Source organism: Pieris napi, chromosome 7, assembly GCF_905475465.1.
Source record: "Pieris napi chromosome 7, ilPieNapi1.2, whole genome shotgun sequence".
Lineage (NCBI taxonomy): Eukaryota > Metazoa > Arthropoda > Insecta > Lepidoptera > Pieridae > Pieris > Pieris napi.
In genome coordinates, this window is record NC_062240.1 from 7,225,797 (window position 1) to 7,248,456 (window position 22,660).

At 34.4% G+C, this 22,660-nt stretch overlaps 1 protein-coding gene across 1 annotated transcript in view; it reads right to left on the bottom strand.

The window, feature by feature from the left end:
• Positions 1-14,082: 14,082 nt before the first annotated feature.
• The window catches only part of LOC125051250 (neuroligin-1-like), an 87,317-nt gene continuing 78,739 nt past the window's right edge, over positions 14,083-22,660 (bottom strand). Inside the window, exons 12-15 of the mRNA XM_047651462.1 lie at positions 20,746-20,935; positions 16,900-17,027; positions 16,239-16,306; positions 14,083-14,830 (exon numbers count right to left, since the gene is read on the bottom strand). Coding sequence (XP_047507418.1) covers positions 14,741-14,830; positions 16,239-16,306; positions 16,900-17,027; positions 20,746-20,935 — 476 coding nt within the window. The 3' untranslated portion in view covers positions 14,083-14,740. The remainder of the gene's footprint in view (positions 14,831-16,238; positions 16,307-16,899; positions 17,028-20,745; positions 20,936-22,660) is intronic.

Below are 22,660 nucleotides of genomic sequence, written 5' to 3' on the forward strand. Positions count from 1 at the left end.
GACTCCCTCGGAGAAACACAACAAATACCCCGAACAGCCCGCTTCTGCAGCACAAATATGGATTGAACCTCTGCAGCAGCACCCCACAATAAAATGCCGTACGACATAACGCTATGAAAGTAGCTATGATACACAATTTTAGCCGTGTCCTCATCAGTAAACTGTCGGATTTTCTTTACTGCATATGCTGCAGAGCTCAGCCTATTCGAAAGAGTCTCTATGTGTGGGCCCCATTGGAGTTTACTATCTATTGTTATGCCTAGAAAAACAGTTTTGTCAACAAAGTTTAGTTCACTGTCCTTAATTTTCAGGTTACCAATATCTCGCTTTACGCTAGTAGTTGTAAATCTAATACATTTTGTTTTATTCTCATTAAGCAATAAGTTATTTACATTAAACCAGTTAACTATACGAGAGATAGAATTGTTTACATCGTCCAATAATACGTTATTCCTATTCACTTTAAATAGAAGTGAAGTGTCATCAGCATTGTTTGCTGATGACACTTCACCATCTCATGAATTTCGTTGACAAAGAATGGGAGGTCATTTATGTAAATCAGAAATAAGAAAGGCCCGAGAATCGATCCTTGGGGGACGCCCATTGATACCTGCGAACCCGGAGAGGTGACTCCATTGACATGAACTCTTTGGATCCTTCCCTTTAAATATGAATTCATCAGGCTGGAAGCTTTGCCATCAACGCCATAGTGTTGAAGCTTTCCAACGAGTATATCAGGATGAACACAGTCAAAGGCCTTTGACAGGTCACAAAAGACGCCGACTCCATCATATGATTCTTCCCAGGCGTTAAATATGTCCGAAATCAACTTCACACCGGCATCGATTGTGGAGCGACCCTTAGTGAAACCATACTGTTTATTATGTAAGAGTTTATTTTTATTAAAATGTAAAGAAAGCTGGTCTAGCATTATCTTTTCAAAAACTTTGCTCAACGCAGGGAGCACGGAAACAGGTCTGAAGTTTGACGGATCAGACTCACTACCTGCCTTGAACAACGGTGTAATCTTACTTAATTTCATTTCGTCCGGAAAGACTCCACAATCGATACAGCTGTTAAAAATTATAGACAATTCAGAGCTTATTACATTAATAACGGAATTTAAAATGACTGTTGACATACCCCATATATCTTTACTTTTTTTTAAATTAATAAGCTTAAAAGTTTTAACGATATCATTACAAGTTATATGTTTAAACTGAAATTTAATATTACATTCAGGTACACATTTTTCTAGCAATGAGATCGCAGCAGCAGGTGAAGAATCTAGGGACTTGGTCGTATTTAGTGGTACATTTGTAAAGAACTCTTCAAAAGAAGAAGCTACCTCTGGGTCAGATTTTATTAACTTCCCTTTAACTTTTAACATATAATCAGTTCGTTTGTCAGACGTTTTACCTGATTCTTCATTTATTATTTTCCAGGTAGCTTTTACTTTATCCATGCTATTTTTTATTTTTGAACTTAAATATTGAGACTTTGCAGTTTTGCAATCTTTTTTGAAATTATTTGAATACAACCTAACATATTCCCTAAATTCCACACTAGTGTTATATTGCATTTCGTCATAGATTTCATATAATTTTAACCTTTTCCTGTGTAACTCCTCATTTGCCCAGTCACAGAAACTTGTTTTCTCAGAGACCAATAAAGTCTTTTGAGTAAATACTTTCTTGAATTCATCAATAAATGATCCAAAAAAAGTATTGTATAAATTATTAGGGGATGAGTTGCCACACAGAAATGGCATTCTATAGACCAATGCTTCTCTAAATCTGTCCAAACGGTCATTTGTAATAGGAGTTATCACAATTTTCTTCTTTTTACATGTTTTTTGTTTCCTTAATTGGAATTCAAACCATTGACCAGTGTGATCAGATTTAAATCTATTGAAAATACAAACATTCAAAGGGGCTATGTCACTATATATGTTATCTATACAAGTTGCGGTGCTAGCTGTTATTCTTGTGGGTGAATGAAATTGATTTATTAAATTGTATGAACGAAAAAGACTAAGTATGCGTACACTTGAATTAGAATGACAAAGTAAATTGACATTAAAGTCCCCACACACAATTAGCCCTTTATTACACTTTACTAATTTACACAATATCTCCTCTAATACATTTTCAACATTATTATAGACAGCTGATGGAGGACAATATAGACATACAACAATGAATTGCTCCAGTTCCACACAGGAGATTTCAATAGTTAGTTCTACAGAGAGGCTGATAATATCCTTTCTTTCTTTTCATTTAAGTTTTTTACTTATTAGGATTAATGAGCCACCATGAATTGCATTTTCTCTGCAAAACACACTACCAACCCTGTGGTTACAAAAATTAAACAAAACTTCATATTTTTTTAGCCAGTGCTCTGTTATGCACAAAAAGTCTATTTTTTGACTATTCAAGAATAGTTCAATTTCTAATTCTTTATTTTTCATCCCCTGTATATTTTGATGAACCACAATAATTTTTTGGGAATGAATTTTATCACATAATATACTTACCTTATTATTGCAAGAGTGGTGCTCTGTTGTCCTATTATCTAATTTAAATAAATATTATTTGGAATTTCTTCCAAGGTCTTATAATCTAATGCTTGCTCAATAGAAGCAAGGGGTCTAGCCAAATTCTTGGCTGTCAGGTACAGGTATGTCTTCGACAACCACTTAATGGTAGTCAAGTAATGATATACTTTGTAGGTACAAAATATATCTGCAGTTGCGTAAAAAGCCATAGACGTAGGGCGGGTTATCTCCGACGTAATAGCGGGATCCACTCTCGCTGAAATACTGGTTTATGTGCCAATTCCTCGCCTTCCCACACTAGCCCACTTTCGGGAAAGGGGTTAATGTTGCCCGAGATGTATTCAAACATGTCTTAATCGGCTCTGTTTAACCTCACCCTTTTGTACTTTAGTACTGTTTCTTCAAGTATCTCGTAAATTCTCTCGCATTTCTTGTTAACACTAAAATTGCAAAGAGAAATAATGAGTTGTTTTTTGTGCGCTTAAGTGGTGTAAAATTTTGTATACTTGCATGGAGCAAAGACTTTTGATGTATACATACAGTCCAGGTTTTTAATTCTTATTCATAATCAACCGGAATGAAAATTAACTTGAAAGAAAGACATTGTGTCACAGTTGAAGTGTCTGTAAATCATAGCAGGAATTTAATTTGAAGTAATTCTTACATCTTTTAAAAAGTATTTTTATTTAGCATTACGTTATTCAGATTTTCAGTAAAAGAAAAATATCCCAGCAACGATAATGTTTTGATTAACGGGAAATCATTTTCTCCAAGGCCGAAGATTGTGTCAGGCACCTGATACTATACTAATATCGCCAAATTAAATAAACAAATACGTAATACAAATAATAATTTACGGATTATGCTACTGATTAACTACTTAAATCTTTACCTCTTGGGTATAGATTTTATAAAATGAATCATGTTAGATGATTTGTAAAATATTAGATAAGGAAGATTTAAATAAAGTCGATTCAAATTCAATCAGATTTCTTTGACTATTAGAAAATCTAGTTCCATTTGCTTTTTATTCCCTCGTGAGGTTATAAAAGGTTTAACACTGTTCAATTGGTTGGCGTCCTCTTACTTCTATTCAGTTTTGCAGAATAGAGAGTTTGATCTAAAAGGTACCTATAAGGTATCTAAAGGTACGACAACAAGTACCGCTTACAAATAAAAAAATAAAATAAATCTGTGGCGCTACAATCTCATTAGGTCTGGGCCTCAGATTTTTGAGTCTGTTTCATTTTTAAATTTAATAGGCAAGTAAGTGATCAGCCTCCAGTGCTTGACACACGCTGTCGAGGTTTTTTTTTTGGGACGGTTCCGTCACGATGATTTTCTTCACCGTTCGAACGAATGTTAAATGCGCAGATAGAAAGAAGCCCATAGGTGCACAGCCGGGAATCGAACATACGAACTCAGGGATGAGAGTCGCACGCTGAAGCCACTAGGCCAACACTGCTCCATATATAACGTGAAAGAAATAATATATTTCCAAATACCTTAAAAATATCTTATATTAATAGTATTAATTATATTTGTTACATGTAAAATTACCAAGTTTTCAAACACCACAAGAAAACGTTAAATACTTTACTAGAAATAAATTAAACTTATCAGATATTGACTTTGCTTTTAAGACAACCTATGCTATATATATGATAACGATAACTCAGCGTTATTGTTGCGTTGATTACTTAACTGTATTCTGCTTTAGCGAGCTATTGCTTTTAGTTTCAATAAAACAAACTTTCTTCGGACAGTCGAAGAGCGTAGCAATTGAAAGAAAGAGTGTGTGCCTTTAAGCGCTCTAAATAATTATTTATTTAGAGCACTTTTCTAATTATTATTATCTTTTTTCTAATTATTTAGAAGTCAAATCTTTCACGGAAGACTGCTCCACCGAAAGCCAATACACAGTTCGTTAGATTGCAACAGAAAATACGCGGCGGTATAACTAAACATCAGGTGAGCCTCCATCAGTTGCCCCAGTTATAAAAAAAATACGATTAGCAGCCTTCTCGAGTAAAACATCAATCACGATAGGCGTGAAGGGACAAACAAGAACTAGATGAATTGACTCGTTTTACGGAACAAATTCCGCTCCATATAATGGAATGTTGCATTATTCAGGATCGTCACAGTCTCAGATTCATCTCGTTTCGGCGTTCATCGAGATTCGGATCTTTGGAAAAGGTTGCTTATCCTTGAGACTCAGTTGGCGAAGCGCGTCGGGACAACTGTAAGCCTTTGAGACGTTAGCGAACTACTTTTGGAGTAACACATTGTTATAAAAGTTGGCTATTGTATTAATGTATCCGATTTCGTTGTTTGAACTTCAGCGAGATGTTCACGTTAAGGTGATACATTATACATTTCTATATAATGATCGAGTAAGGTTTTTAGTAGATAGAGTTGGCAAATTTTACTCTGTTATGAAAATTGATATACTTATTAGATATGACATATAAAATAAGTATACAATGTGACATTATCCAGAAGAGTATATATATTTTTAAATAGACAATGAAATAATATAGTACAAAAGTAAGTGCTGTACGTTTATTTTATTTATTTATTTACAGCCAAATTTCAAGAAAAATATTATAATACTACTATATAATTAAGCCACTTTTACAAAATCCACAGAAAACCCTTTGCTATCCATCAATCCTCTACAAATCAACCATCTAATATATTAAATGCCCCCATTCCCTTAACAAATAGGTAGCTTATAGGTATAGTAGAATAGGTAGCTGCAAGAGTAACTGGGGAATGGTCCTCGATGACGCTGGGCAGTGCGAGTCGAATGCACAGCAAAAAGGTTATGACTGTCCGGAGCGTACGCCGTACAGTCTCATAATCTCATCCAGGAAGTATGCGCTTTCCATTTCGGTATTAATTATGCTTCAACCAAAATTGATCAAAGCTTAATAATCCCAACGAAGTTCCAGTAAATCATACCCTAAAGCCCTCATCAAGAACTTAGTAGATAAGGAAAGAAGTTGTACCTACTCTATATAAAATTCAAAGGAACATCTTTTGCACCCTTTCTAGCCACGTAGATGCCATGACGTACCTGATTTCAAGAATTGACTTTACTATTGACGAATAAAGCACCATTGTGGCAGTGTCCGAGAAAACATCCTGTAATGGTCGAATCTGTAATGGTCCGAATAAAATACTGCACAAATTTCTACGTACAACATTTTTGACAGCCACTTGAGTTAAAAACTAGGAATTGCCTATGTGTAAACAAAGACGTTATAATAAATATCGTACATAACTATTACATAACATGTCCAAGAATCCCATCTAAGGCATACGAAACATCTCTTAAGTTTGAATAATTAATATTATACAAGCACTCAACACAAATCGATTAGTATTGTGCAGTGAGCTCTGTGAAGTGCAGGGAGATGCTCATATCAAAGGAATTAACCTAATGGAAATTATAATATGCAAGTGCAGCGATGCAAGATCACGTACAGGCACCCAGTGTCCGCTTAGCGCTCACATCTTATCAATATATAAGGGTAAAACACAACAGAGTTAATTGTGTTTACTTACTACTTTATTTATACATAGCATAAAATATAAAAATCAGTGGCGCTACAACCTAATTAGGTCTGGGCCTCTGATTTCTGTGTCATGATCATTTGTCAGTCTTATAGCCAAGTAGGTGATCAGCCTTTTGTGTCTGGCACACACCGTCGGCTTTTTGGGTCTTAGGCAAGCCGGTTTCCTCACGATGTTTGCCTTCACCGTTCGAGCGAATGTTAAATGCGCAGATGACAAGAAAGCCACTAGGCCAATACTGCTCTTACTCTGCTCTGCACTGCTCACAGTCAAGGCACAATCTCGAAACCACTATCAAATAATGTCAAACTTCATACAGAAAATAATGGTTTGACAGACGAATATTTTTTTTAATAGAGAACTGGATAGACGTTTGGACACAATCATCGTGTCAAGTGAGATGCGGCCAATTTGAGGGCAATTTGGGCAGGTCCAAGAGATGCCTATTTAACCGCGTCTTAAATGAACCAATATTCAACTGTTTAGGAAGGGGTCAAGGAGTTCCACTCCTTTGCTGTTTGCCAAACTATGTTATTTGATATGGTCGTCATTTAAAATGAAAATAAATTGGTGATATAAATCAGCGTATAATTAAAACTATACTTTTTAATATTTTATACCATGGAGTACCTACTAGAAGGGCTTCTATAGCTCTATTTATTTTAGAAGTATTTGATGTTTGAGCAAAATTTTTTGCAAAGTCCTTTATTTATACAAAACTTATTAGACGAAGCGTCTAGACGTGCTATATCTAGACGCTTGTATCAGATCAAAGAATTAATTTTGGGTACTTGTATCGGATGTCTCCCTTTGAAGCATCGGCGAGGTACTTAAGCCCAACATTTACTTTATATAATAAATATTATCTATGACTTGTTGTAGTCTATACCATCTATAGAATAATAAAATATGAGATGACAATTGAAGCTTTCCCAGCTCTCCCAACGGGTGGGCAGATTGATGAGCTCCTCAGATACTTCCATCCATTCACATCCGGTCATAAATTAACTGCATTCGCTATAAATGGCCGCCTTTCCTCCCCCTCTTACCCTTCCCCGCCGCATTCCGCTTCGGTGAACGCGTTCAAAGCTATTGTTTGCTTGATTTAATAAGACCCACTTATAATAGAGATGCGAAAGATTATTAATGTTCAATTTAACTAGAACTGAGCTTGGCTCCAACACGACTAATTATTAACTAGTTTCTGAAGAATAGTCTATACTAGATGAGATATATTATAAAGAAGAATATGTGTTTGTAAGTTTTAACGAATGGTACATAATCACTGTAAAGGCTATACTTGTTTCCAAAATATTTAATCATGCGAAAGAGGAGACTGGGAAATAGTATTTTAAATAAAATTTAACAAATTTAATCTAAGAAGAATAAGAAATTTATAATAAGAAAAATTACTCTTACTATTTTTAAAGCGTAGTTTGAAAGCATATTCATAGAAAAATGTATCGCAGTTAGACGTAAAGTTTTCGATAATAACAATTTCCTTTGACCAAAGTTCAACTTCTTAGTACAGGGAACGTATCAATAAGCAATTCCCCCTTAACGTTTATATTATATTGATAATATAAAAAGAAAATATTGGATACGTTGATTTAGTTAGTAAAAATTAATTTACAAATAATTGTAGTGCGGTAGTTTAGAACTAAAAATAAATGAAAAGTACTTTTAAACCAAGTAAAAGTGTTGAAAAGGTTTCCTACGTGTATATGATATTAAATGTAATAAATATTAGATTATATTATTGTCTGTAATAATTGAGTGATTAATACTTTGAAGATTGAGTGTCAGTTAATGAAACAATTATTTGCTGTATCCAAACTAATTATAGTAATATTAATAAATTATAGTAATATTAACTACGTTACTGTGGATTGAATTAGTATATTTTAATGATTTCGGCACCGAGCGTGAAGATTGTGGGGAGTTCCGCGAGTTGTTCTCGCGCCGCGGCCATTTATGCTCGCAGTTTGTCCCGTGCTTTTCACAGCGAAAGCTCGTTTCACGACTAAAACAGTATTCATTATAAACTAGCTGTCCCCTACGAACTTTGTTTCGCGTTAATATGATTTTTTATACTTAGCCTACTTTTTTAGTAGCTATGGAACATTTACCCCTTAGAGACTGTTCGCTTTTCCGGAATAAAAACCTAAGTACTAATTTGTTCAATTTCTTTTTCATATACAGGGTGGCCAAAAAGTCGTGGATCAAACGCAACTAGGGGTTAGATGGGGTCATCAGCTGCAATAATTGTTCTACGGGAGGTCCTGCAGAGTTATAATTAATTTTGCGTTTTATAAGAAAACTGTTTTTTTTTACTAATCCTTATTAAAATTTAAAAAAAAAATGTACCTGTATCTTTTTCATAATATCCACTAGATTGGTAGTGACGAGTCCTTGCGTTAGACATGCTATTTACGGTTTTTTATTGGGTGTATTGAAGATAATATTAATTTATACAATATAAAATTTTCTCAAATCATAACTTTTTGTTTACTTCGGACCCCACTGTGAAAAAAAAATACTCTACCGAAAAGTGAACCTGTATTACAAGGACCTAACGTTTAACAATTTTTTGCAGCTCGCACCATGACTTTTTGGCCACTGTATTTCCAATTCCTCTCTCCATAAAAACCTCAGAGTTCAAAGAATATATTTAAAAAAAATATCCAGCCATCTTCGAGATTTGCGTTTGGCAACATATTTTGCGATTCGTTTTTATTTATATAGATGACATTTAGCGTTTTATACAACAGCTACAAATGTCTTTTGAAACATATTTCCTTTGTACTCCATCAGAAAATGCGTAAACCATTAAAGGAAAGTTAGCCGCGGAGAATAGATAATACACAAACTTCCCTCCGGTAAAACTTGGTCGTGTAATCTGTGCGTGACTGGACGAGCTTGATTGGGGCCTATTCTTTTACGCGTGATAAATGTAAAAACATTTAATACATCATTTTATAGAACAGCATGAAACGGGGAGGAGGTTTATCTTATCACTCATAATGACGGTCACATCCCAGTTGTAGTCATTAATTTTGTTGGTGTCGAATGGCATTAATTAAAAAAAAATTGCTTTCTATGTAGGCTCGATACAACCGCTTCATAGATGTTTTATTTTACTTACACTATATTTTATATAATTATGTGGAGTCTAGTTAATGGCGAGAAGAGTTTTTACAGCTAAGTATGGGCTGTTTGGCAAGTACAGTTTTGCACTCTGGAGCTCGGCACCAAATAGTATCAGTATAGCGGGCTGAAATTGTGTTTTTTTTTAAAGACATTTCACACCAATTGACCTAGTCCCATGCTAAGCTGGTGAAGCTTGTGTTATGGGTACTAGGCAACAGATATACATACAAATTATAGATAGATAGACATATAAATACATATTTAAATACCCAAGACCTAAGCAAAACACCAAATGCTCATCACATCGATGTTCGTCTCAGCCGGGGATCGAACCCATGGATTCGCAGTCAGGGGTACTAACCACTAGACCAATGAGTCGTCAATGATAAAAATGTGATAAAAAAAAACTTTGTAGCGTTTCGTTCTTGCCGGCTGACCACTTTCGATCACGATTTTACCTATTTCAAAATTAATTATTATTACCAGCTTGTAAGTGAATAATAATTTCACTTTATTACATTAAATTAACACAAATTATGAGAAAAAAACTAAAAAAAATGAGACTACTAAAATCAATCTTATGTTTTGGATTATTTTATTCGTTAATTTAAGTAACGTCTTTGAATAGAGAACACTTAAGGTGAGAAATAATTGCAACCTTCCGTGAGTTATGTGACCTAACTTTAGTTAAATTACATATATTTTCGTTAGTAAATAGAAGCGTAAACAAAATGTACGCAATCAACGCAAACTTGAAGCCAAATTGAGCCCTTTAGTTTTTACCACTCTCATAAATTGTAATTTAACATTCTCGTTTCCGATAAAGTCCAATAACATAAGTGTCACTTAGATTTACGAACTCTTCAATAAGTCAAGTTAGTTTTTTGTTAATCCACCGGCGCAACCCCACTCCCTTATATTATGTTTGTTTTAAGCTCGTGTTTCATTTACATTTAACATATCCATACAACAACTGACAACTACACCTAACTTAACAAATGAAAAAATTTAATGTTTTTCGAGCAGAGAAGAAGAATCGCCCCCCTGACTCGTATCGGACAAGCTGTCGTGCAGTTTATGCGAAGTCACTCTTCATATTTTTCCGTTTTTGTATAATTTCCTCCACTTAGCCATTTTAGCTCAAGCCATTTACAACAATTTATGAGCGCCTCACGGCTCGCTAATGCTTCAACGATGACTTGGAGCATTGAAAATAACTAATAGTGTTTTTAAACATTCAGAATCTCCATCTACATAAATTACAACCTTTTCAAGCGAAGTCCACGTTCATTAACTATTGACGAGGTCACGGTCAGGTCGACTTGGGTGTGTGTCTGTGTGTTTACGTGAATGTGTGTCTGTGTATGTATTATTACTTAATTGTTTATCTAATAAACCTAAAACTTTTATACGTCAAATTATTACCTAACATTTAACATAAAATTTATTATCAACTATTTAATTATGGTAAGCATTTTTTCTGTTTCCTCATAGTAGCCACGGTGCAACCATCTTCTTGCACTCATATTGTGTTAGAGGAAAGGGAAGGAAAGGAAAATATAAACAGATAAATATATATTGTACTCAATATAATATCCAAGTGCAACAAAACTAGGTTACACAGATATTATTTTAATAACTATTATAGTGGCAATGTGGTGATAATTACAAAACATCTAAACGAATGATGAATAAGGCTTGGCTATGAAGAACTAGCAACTGAACCAGGTTTTTGACTTCATTTGCAATTAGTTTTTACTTAAGCGGGCCATAGACGGACCGCATGTAGCAGTCAAGACCGACTGCAATATGCGGTTTGCTCAGGAACTGCTCGAGCGGTCCGTGTATTGCGGATATGAATTTAGTATGGAAACTGCAGATCGCCGTGCGGCGACCGCATATTGCAGTCGGTCTTGACTGCAACATGCGGTCCGTCTATGGCCCGCTTTAGACATACTTCAACCGCTTGGACCAAAAACATAGGCAAGTGATTTTAATTGATCTTGATGTATGCATCGAATGGCGATGAAGCGATTCAGATTTAAAGACTATTTGTGCAGAAATTATTTTATAAAGTCTTGCATAGACATAAGAAGCGGTTGTACTAGCCCAAGAATAAATATTCAATATATGTTATACATTGTAATTGTGTACCCTTTACAGAGTAACAATGTAGAATCTTGATGCACGTGATTTTATTTTTATAAGTGTTTTTTCACGTACCCAAAATCCGTATAAACCGCGTGTATGTAAATGTACTAAATTATTTAGTCAATTTATCTCTTGAAACGCCTAGTCGGTAGTACCACTGTAAAGAAGTAGGTAGTCTATAACAAAAATGTTCAAATTAATTAAAAATACAAGACAAGGCATTCAATTCATGAAACATAGTACACACAGTACACGCATTAAAGGTATTTCACGTAAAGGTGGGAGTAACAATAATTAAATAAAACAAAAACTGAGAAGAATGGTTTATTTTAACCACAATAAGAATCTTAATAGTCACAGTTAGTCATGAAATTTTTATATACAATTTCTAACATTAAGTACATTGTATTTTCTTATTTACATCCATAGACAACATTCACACTTACGTTTTCATAAAAGCTAATTCAGTCCAATATGCAATTTGACAGTATGAAAAAACCTGTATTATTAAAGAAATCTGTATAATATATGTCTTTAAATCAGCGTTATCGTTAATCAGCAAAATAAAAAAATCATAAATATATCGAAAATTCGTTAAATTAATATTGATTTTTATACGCCAGTCACGTGACACACAACATGGCACAGATTAGTCGAATCTACAAGACGTACCAAACCATGTGATAATTTCTTCCTTTATCTAATCCGAATACTATCAGGGAGTTGAATATGTACTGTTGGGACGCCATCTTGCCTAGAGCGCTTTGGGTGGTTATTGATAGTATCATGGTTTAAAGAAAATATTTAACAATAACAATTTGTGTAGTTTCTATAGTCACAAATAAATAATTTGAAATGGTTTTTTTAATCTTACGAATTAAATTAAATACCAAGCGTAAACATAACTAAAAGTATTTTAATAAAAAAATGGAATTAGACTGATTTAGTTTTTTATAAAGAAATACTTTTCTACAAACTAAAAGAATATTATGTATAAAATGTTCCAATAAAGGCAGTGATTTTAGTATAGTAACTTACTATTACATTTCTAGGTTGGAAATGCTAAAAATATAATATTTTTGGATTTTTTAAACAAAATTAACCTTAATGTCCCACTAAAGGACTGATAAAATTTTCCAATTTTATAAACTCTTAAATAATCGTAAATTTGCTTTCTAAAAGAACAATTTAGGTAGCCCACAATTTCTAGGTATTGTAAAAGTATTTATTAATGATAAAGTATATATTCAAACTTTGTATTATCACTATTACATATTATAATTGCTTTCCAATTTTATAGAAAGGTAAGAAAATACCGGTAATACCTTATCCCAGATCGGTGCTTGCCAACTGGAAAACCGGCCAATTATCGATTTTTGTATTAACTGTCGAAACTTCCATAATTTAAGCCGAAGTGGTAGGTATATGTTTATGGCCCAGAACAATCTAGAAATGTAGTAGAAAATAATATTTAAAACAATGTTAAAGATTCGCTTGTTTTCTCATTCATATCTCTTATTAAGTACATACAAAACACATCTTACAACTAGTTAGGAACGAAAATAAGTTTATATTTACACAGATTTAATAAAACGTATACGATTTCTATAACTCTTAATTACACATAGAATATACTTCGACATATAACAGACACAATAAAACTTTTTGAAAATCCAACAAAACAATTGCGAAAAACGATACTATTTAAACAATCCGCGACTGGACTAAAAAATTCAACGAACAAAAGGACTACGTCGCAAAATTAAAATGAATTCTTTGAATAAACAAGTCGCAAGGAACGTGCCCGTGAATAGGGCAAGTTCGCGACAGCTCCCCGGTGCGCGATCATACGGAATGATTAATTATTGTGAGTTCACAGTTCACACCACGCCCTAAGACGCTCACTTACTGTAGTACAATGGTACATTGTTTGCTTATACTTCCACCGAACAACAGATCACTTTAGATAGAAAATTAAAAATATTGATTTTGTTTATAAAAACGCTACTATAAACGTTTAAAAAACCCTCGTCTCAGATTTCTGTATTTGTTTCGTGATATTTTTCTTTCTTTCTACCCGATACACGCCATCGACCATTTCGGTCTAAGGCGTGTGTTCCTTTACAAGCGTGTTAAAGTACAAATATAAAGAAAAGTCTACTGGTGCACAACAGGGGATCGAAGCTACGAGCTCAGGGAATAATCTCACGCTCAAGCCACTGACAACACTGCTTAATAAAATGTTTTGTTAGCCGCTTTTGAGCTCATCGCCGGACATCTCAACAAGAGGTCGTTAAGTCGTGGCTGTGTGACGGCACGGCGTGTGTAACGAGGTTAGACGGGTGTCGACATGTGCAATGTGCGGCCCAGCGATGCAGGAACATGCATCCAAGTGAACTCAACTGCACAATGCACTCACTGGTAAATTGTGACGTATGCACCTAACTACTAACTTAACTAGTGTTAAGGGTGTACACTGTACATGTATAGTGTATACTATAAATTGTCGTCTGCGTATCATTTCGCAACATGAGAAGAAACTCGTCCACGAACACATTTTTGTGAATAATACTAAAAAATAATTGTAATACTATAGTATCTACTAAATCCTGGAGCCAATGAGGACACCCATCCATGCCATGATCAGGCGGTTAAAAAAGCTTATTTGAGTCGACCTAGTGGTCGAAGGCCAGTAGGATGGCCTAGGTGCCGCTGGATCGACAGAGCCGTGGAAGACCTGCTGCAGCTGAAAGGTAGCAATTGCTAGGTGGCACATGACAAGGAGCGCTGGAAGTTCCTCGTTTCGGAGGCTAATAGATTTTTTGGGTAGTAGAGATGTAGATATTGAGGGAGTAAGTAATATCTGCTATGATATTTTTCACATCGTAAAATCATGAGTTATCTCAACGCAAATATAATTACGGAAAAAACACGACGGCATTAAAAGGAGTATGGGTTTTAAACATCGCTTATTTAAATCTGAGACCTTAAGGATAATAAGATCAATATACCATGGTTAAATTAACCAAAGTCGAAGAACATTATCACTAAGCTGTACATTCATAATTCGCATTAGTTCTACAGAGGTCATTGAGATAGTGTATCATTTGGGCTACTTAATTTAAAACTTTATATAATCCACTTACTACATACGTTTTCACAACTTTATACCGATATTACGAATCATTATATATGGGGAGTGCATACTTAGATTTTTCTAATAACTCACTAGAAATTGTTACACTTTACACACTCACAGCAACAGAAAAGTATTTGCACTGATATTTGTTCAGAAATCGTCTATACAGAGATCTCTTGTATCTGCACGCGTTTCTTGGGAGGCGGGACGGCGGAGGCCGGTCTTTCTACCAACTCTAAGTCGCTGCTGCGCTGTGGACACCGATTGATATATTCATTCAAAACCACCACACACCCACCACTAAATAAATAAAATGTCCAGCTGAAATCCTATCAAAACTTCAGTGACAACGTAGTAGGAGAAAAAATATAATTTATGAGGCGGCTATAAATTTATGAAGCTTTAGATTTAAAGCTTTGTGTCATTACATTTAGTTTTAAAGGAGTGACAATAAATTTCTTCATTGGTCATCATAACACACACACACACACACACACACACACACACACATATATATAATTCTCGAGTCACAGTGTTTGTGTTTGCAAACTCGGCTTGACCGATTTTTATGTTTTGTTTATGTATTATCGGTAGAGCCGCTATGCCTCCAACTATTTTAGTTAGGATCAAAACCCCAAAACCTTCTATTAGTATTAGCCATTATTTTTATTTTTTTTATGATTTAGCATAAATACATACATACTATGGCATGTTTGCCGGATCAGCTAGTTTCATATAAATAACCATCAGTAACATAAATAGCATAGCTAACACACGCGGCGAGTCATCACGGCCCATTATGCGATCGTTTTGCTCGCATCAATCACACGGAGCTGCATTTATTCGAACCATCGATATTATGCGTCTATTTGTCTACCCCCTACCCCTGCCCCGGTCATGCATTGTTCCGCACCATTTCTTTTAAAGCAATACTTACGCCAATACGCGAACTCAATTCGCTGTTTTTCAATTGCTCTGTGGCCTTTGTTAATGTGTTTTTTGTATTTTAAATAATTGTACGTTTTCTACTTGAAATATTAATCTTTAATTCTTTAAAGATGTAACAATGAATTTATTGCTTTAAAATAAATATGGTTTAATAAGAAATTAGGACCTCTGTAACGGGATTGGAATTTCGGTAGCTATTGGAAATTACCGAGTAAGGTCTGGGCTGGTCCGATGTTCAATCAGATTGTGAATGAATAGAGTGCGTTAAAAGCTCCAGTATTAAGCGATCCTAGGTAGCGTCGAAAATAAAAAAATGCCGTTGCGATTTTTGTAACAAAAAAATTGCATTACGAAGATCAAAAATCCTACAACATCATTGAAACATAACTAGATATACTAGAAACTTAAAAATCTACTAAAAAAACCGTTGCTAAAATTAAGGTTACATATTTAGTACATCTTTAAGACTTTGAAGGCATATAAAACAATTCCTATTCAAACGATTGATGCTCTGAAGTTTAAATTTTTTTTTCACATCTTTTGGAAAAAGCGTTACAGAGGCCCAAGTACTATCACTCGCTTGGTATCAGGATCTCTCGTGCCTTGCATAAGCATGGAAAAGACCCCCGATTTCTCAATACTCCCGTTATACAGAACACATACCTTAATAGAGGTTAGTAAAAAATAGGTTTTATATGTGAACACGTTTACCTTAAGCGTGCTTTTCCGGGGCGACGTGAGTGCCTCCGTAAGTGCGGTTCCTCGGCCTGCCCCGCTGCCTGTTTTCAATATTATTATTAAGTTTTTCTTAATCTATGCTTTTAAATTATAAACCTTATATTACTTTGTATAAACGCTGTGTTTAATGAGCAATTAGTAAGTAGAATTTTATTGATATTTATGAAATGAGTTTTTACATTCTCTTACGACTATCACTAAAACGTACCCATTGAAAGTTCGGCGCAGCCTTACAATTCTGTAACTCACTTTTCGAACTCTCACAGAATAAACAATAAACAATAAACTACAAGCTCCCTCCTTATCAGAATGCCAAATCGTAAAATGACTGCTGAACGACTGATTTGAGCGCGACCGCCGCTGCAAAAACCGCTGTGAGAGTTTGAAAAGTGAGTTACAGAATCGCAAGGCTGTTTTTGTTGCTTTAAATCTAGTAATTACATTTTGTTAATATTATTATAAAATAAATTAAATATCTAGGGTAAAGGCCATAACTGCATATGCTATAAATTCTCGGTACGTATTATAAACGGTAGGACTCTTCTTGGTTTAAATACTTTTTAAATTTATAAAGATATTACAGATTGTTTTTTAAGAAATGTACCAGGACCATATAAGTTTTGTCTGTTTTTACCTTCACGTCGGGGTCTTGAACGAGCGCGCCGCTTGCCGCGCTGCAGATAAATACCAGCGAATACAATTAAGTTCAGCGCCAACAGAAAACATCCTGCGCCCACAGTGACGCCCAGCGCCACCGTATAGCTGCAAGATGATGATGGAGTTAATCTAATATGTATATAAAATTCTCGTGTCGCGGTGTTTGTAGTTAAACTCCTCCGAAACGGCTTGACCGATTCTCATGAAATTTTGTGTGCATATTGGGTATAACTGAGAATCGGACAACATCTATTTTTCATCCCCCTGTTAAGGGTAGTCCACCCCTATTTTGTTTTTTTTTAAATTTTTAGATAAAAAAAATATTTTTATTTTTTTATGATACAGCATTAAAAAATACATACAACCCCTAATTTTCACCCCTCTACGATCAACCCCTATTTTTTATTATAAATGATAAACATGGCAAAACGACGTTTGCCGGATCAGCTAGTACATTATAATAATCTTACGCAGTAGTGGTTTTTAAACAATGTATAACTGAATCAGTATTTTAACAGAAAACTTGAGTATCAATAATAGAAATCTCGTATCAAGTTGAAAAGGTTTAATAATCATTCTTTACATTAAATTAATTTCTTTAGTAAGTACGGCCTTACGTCAACATCAAAAATATTTTCAGAAGAGTTCATTAAATTATCTCGAATGGTTTCAGATTAAAAAATATATTTAATTATCTTAAGAGTGTTACAATGCGGCCAAAAGACCTTGTTTCGTTTAAAATTTACGAAATGGCTTAAGTACCCGTTAAATAATGTACGACTCAAGGTCTACTTCTTCTTCTTACCTCAAATCTATTACGTTCCGTTACTTTAATACAAACCTTATTTTACTATTTTACTTAAGATTTTATAATCAAACCACAAATATAAATATTAATTCTGAAGACAAACTTTCAAAAATTATAATTTTCTTTAAATGATATATGAATGAAATATCACATCTCTACGTTTCTTTTCGCTGTCTAATTTAGCCCACCCGGTGTGTATATTTTCCCATTATCTTCTGGAGTCAGGCGAGTTGAGAAATGAGTCATTTATGTTGAAAAAGACGATGGATATTGAGGTCGATCAATCAGTCTTTGGTAAATTGCTGTCGATTCAATATTTGAAAAGAGAACGTACTCATAAGTTATTATAACTGTCAAATGGAATGGACGGATGTACAGATGTGTACAGACATGATTCCAATTTTACAATTGGATTAGAGATTATTGGACCGTTGACCGTTTTGTATTTAGTTTGAAATTATTATTCCCTTTCACACTTAGAAGTGTGAATCAACAATATATCACTATTTTAAATCCAATAATGAACTTACATGTTTGTATGGATCAGGGCTTTGTGAGCGTATTTGTAACTTAAAAGAATACATACATAGTCAAAATAAAAATTGTGCAATAAACTATTCAAATTAAATGTAAAATCAATGCGTCCAAGCATTTAAGAGAATAACCTACCTGACGAAGCCATCGCAAAGTTAATGGTAAAAAGCTTGATGTTTGTAGTGAAAATTGGTTTACGAAGTAATTAAATTCATAACACGAAAAAATGTATTCCCGCGTAAAAACCTGCTTTTCATACAGCTATGACTGTCATATGTCAAATGTCATTCTGATATTACAGAAACACGCCAACGCCAATATCAGGAAATACTAAAAACCGATCACAGATACAACACCAAATTAAATGATTTCAACAGATTAAACAATATTATTATTCCACATTCATTTCTATGCCTTGAAATTAAAATAAAATTAATCTAATTTGTAACAGTTTTATATTTACATATTTTTTTACAAAAATATCCTATAAGCGATGTTTTTGGAATGTTAATTCAGCCTGTCAGCCCTAACAAAACATGCACTGTCAGCAGGTAAACACATTAGCGGGATTACAACGGAGTCGTGACTTGTAGCCTCTATCCAAAGCCTTCTGTCTCCCTTAAACCTTGTTTGTTTTTTATTAGGCGTCATTTACAATTTATACATTACCTTTTTAGCATTAAAAGGTTTTCATAATGTAATATTGTTAAAATATAATTCGTAAAATAATAGCTTTTGAAATTCTATCCAATTCCGTCGATTTCCATTATGACGAATGTCCTATGTTGTCAAGATAGCGTTGCTTTTTACCACAGACTACAGAGTATCATTTCAGTTAAATTTAAGTAAGCACATGGGGCCTCATAGCCTAGCGGTCTTATTAAGTGGCAGCTAGGTGAGGGGTACCGGGTTCGATTCCCGGTTCGAGTACAAGTTTTAATTTAATTTAAATTTGTTCTCGGCCTTTGGGAGGGCTGTGCGGTACCGGGCGAGTGCTTAAACTGTACATGGAGGACACGGCCGAATTTCTAAGACAAGCACGAATTATAAAAATCTTATATACTTGACGCTGGCTAATGAACAAACCGTGCCAGAGCCATAAAAAAAAAGTAAGCACATTACATACATTTTGAATCTCTGGTTGACCACGGTTTATAACGAATGTAATGAATCTGATATGTCATTATTGCTTAATTTATGCAAGAAAAATAAATAAAAACTACATAAGTTCACATTCAATTTTTGTATATAAACACTATTCACCCTAAACAATATGCATCGTATGTTTGTGTGAAGAATAATCTTCTATAAGGGGATCCGAGCTTCCACAATACGGTATCTATTTTCCTCTTTACTTAATAATAAAAGAACCATATTTCCTTATATTATATTTTCGCTTCTTCCTGCTATTGTTTATGTGACAAAAACTTTACTAGAGAAAATTGGACGGGGTCTTATACTATTCGTAAGATAAGGTCAAAGTTGATCCGAATTTGTCCAAAACATTTATAGAATATAAATATTTATTTTTAATCTGCTGTATGAACTTAATTTAAATTATTTTTATACACTAGCGGGTCGGAAGTTTAATTGTCTGTTTTACCATTCTTTAAACAATAGACATCATGCGCAAGCAACAATACAGCAATTGTATTAACCTGAAAAATTAAAAGACTTTTTGTGGTAGTCGGATTTGCAAAGTATGTCGGTGAAAAACGGTTGAACGAAAAAGTTTCTTACGAACGCTGTCTTAACGATGAGAGATATATGATTGAGTGACAACATATGTCTAACTTTTTATTATATAAAAATAAGTCCTCCGCCGCGTCTATCTGTCTGTTCGCGATAAACTCAAAAATTTAATGCGACTTTTACCAATATCTAGAGTGATTCATGAGGAAGGGCTAGGTATATAATTCAATTTTCAAGGTTATGATAGACTACGCGACGCTAGTAAGAGCCTAGAGCTATAATCTGAGACCTAATAGAAGAGAATATAAGAATATATCCCTATACCTACCCGTACACACCAAGAATTTTATTCAATAGATAGACATGTTATATATTGCATTAACCGCATATCCAATACCTCATTTCCCGGGGGAGTCATTAGCACTTCCTTGTTCCAAGAAGCGCCCCAACTCTGACGTAATATCTAGATTCACGGCGAAATTTACAACAAACACTATAAAAGTAAGGCATTGTTTGATTTTAAAAGTTTCGCAATTATCCAGCTCGTGCCAGCGGGACACGGCTAAAACAATACCTTTATTAATGGCTAAAGTTGTGTTAGGCAGTCGCAAATAAGAGGGATATTTTTGGGTTTTAATCGCAGCCAAATTTATGTATCAAAGTAATTTCATTCTCGACTCTATGATATTAAACCGCACCCCATTGTTCGCTTGTCGAGTAGCTAAAGGAAAATTTTGGTGACTCTTTGTTCAATTTGCAAAATAAGGTTCTTTCTAAAATGAAGGTTACCTGTAGTATTGCGAGTCCAAAGTAAGGGAGTCCTCTTTAGGGGAAGGTCTGGGAGGCGGTAGTGCGGCAAGAGCTGGACGTGCAGAGGGAGGAGGGGAACATTCTTCTGCTTCTAGGCTGTCTTCAGCCTCGCTCTCCTCTTCTTCGTCCAGTGAGGTTGTTGTTGTGTACATCTCAGGGAATATGTCACCTGTGAAAAATATGCGTTATTTAAAGATAGCCAAAACATCTGACACTTTTTTCTTCCAATGCTGAAAAAAAAAAGTTAACAAATTCTGCAAATATCTATTTCTCTGTTCTTACACTTGCACCATATTCCCAGAAGTGTCTGACTGGAATGCTAAAGATAAGGTCACATTTGGCGTAAAGTCGTTCCGTATCTGCTATCTCGTGCGGGACCAATTACGTGCAAAGACTTTTCCGAAATAAAGTTTAAGAAACAGGAATTACCGGGAGATTTATATGACTGCGGGGGTGGGTGGAGCGGTATTTTGTGATATGTGACGTCATTGGCCGCAATTTACTGCTGCTATTTGTCTGACTTTATTGTCGCGTGTGTTTCATTTACGTTCGATAGGTTTTGTGCTTCGTTTCGCTTCTGTATGGTTTGGTGACGTCACCGTAGCGTTTGTACTAGTAATATAAAATGTTATAACGTCAATAATTTAACCTTTTACTATAGAATAAATAAATGTAATAGGTGCTTAAAATAAGAAAATAAAATAATAACGGTATAATATTGGTATTAAATTATATAATTTTAAAGCTACAGGTACCTTGGTATTAATTATAAATCATGCAGTCGTATTAAGCCCCATTTTAAGTATCATTTACTGCATTCATACCTTCAGAAATGTGGGACGGAAGATGCAAAAAACTCACTATAAGTCGTAGAGGCTTGTAAACCTCGAGCGCCTTAAGCGATGAATGCGCTGTTGACTTTTTGAGTCACATTCAGCGGGCTTACAAGAAGCAATAGGAGCTCTTTTAAACTAACATAGTAATCGCTGTTTTGGCTGTAGTTTGGATGTTATGAAATAAAAGTTTTTGAACGCATTTAGTTTTAGATGAGTAAAGTTCCGTCAAATGTTTGAGACTTTTTTTCAACATTAAGCTTAATGGAAATCTCATAAGCTCGGGATAGGCATATACGTATTTGATCTATATGTTTTTAATAATATAAACTGAAGAGTTAAACGATAAAATCTCAATAAATACCAAAGATGTAAATTTTTTAGTATAAGTATATAAAATCAAAATGCATATTTTTAGATTTTTCTTTTAATATACCTACCTAATTTCATAACTTAACACTAATTATTAAATTATAAACACTTAACAAATAACAAACAATATACATATAAGTTCAAAGGTTCATTCATGTTCTTTACGGGGCTTCATAATCATTCCAATTAACGAAACAAAAAATAGTACGTGGAGTTCCTCCACGGGGAAGAAGTGAACCTTCGTAATGTGGAAATGAAAATAGGAAGGGGTAGAAATTATTTTTAGTGAACTCATATTTTAATTAACATTGCTTACAATTCACAATTGATCGCATCTTTTAATTATAATTTTCGAGTGGAGAAATATCCAAATCTACATTGGAATTATCATAACTAAAGCAAGATACGAAATGTTTGTGTTGTATTTTTAAAGTGAAACTTCTAATGCGACTTCCAACAAGGTAGCGTTAAACGTTCATCGCACGTATTAGAAGTTTAAAAACGCGTTTAAAAAGTTTTAAAACGCGGTAGAAGTTATACTTCTTTGGCGTAATAATGTTCTTCCAGCACTTTAGAGGGACTTTTCCCTCTTCGAATTCTAAACACTAGGTTTTTATCACATTGGGATGGGTTTTCTCTTATACGAGAAAACTCATCATTTTGCTTAAAATAAACACGACTCTGAAAAA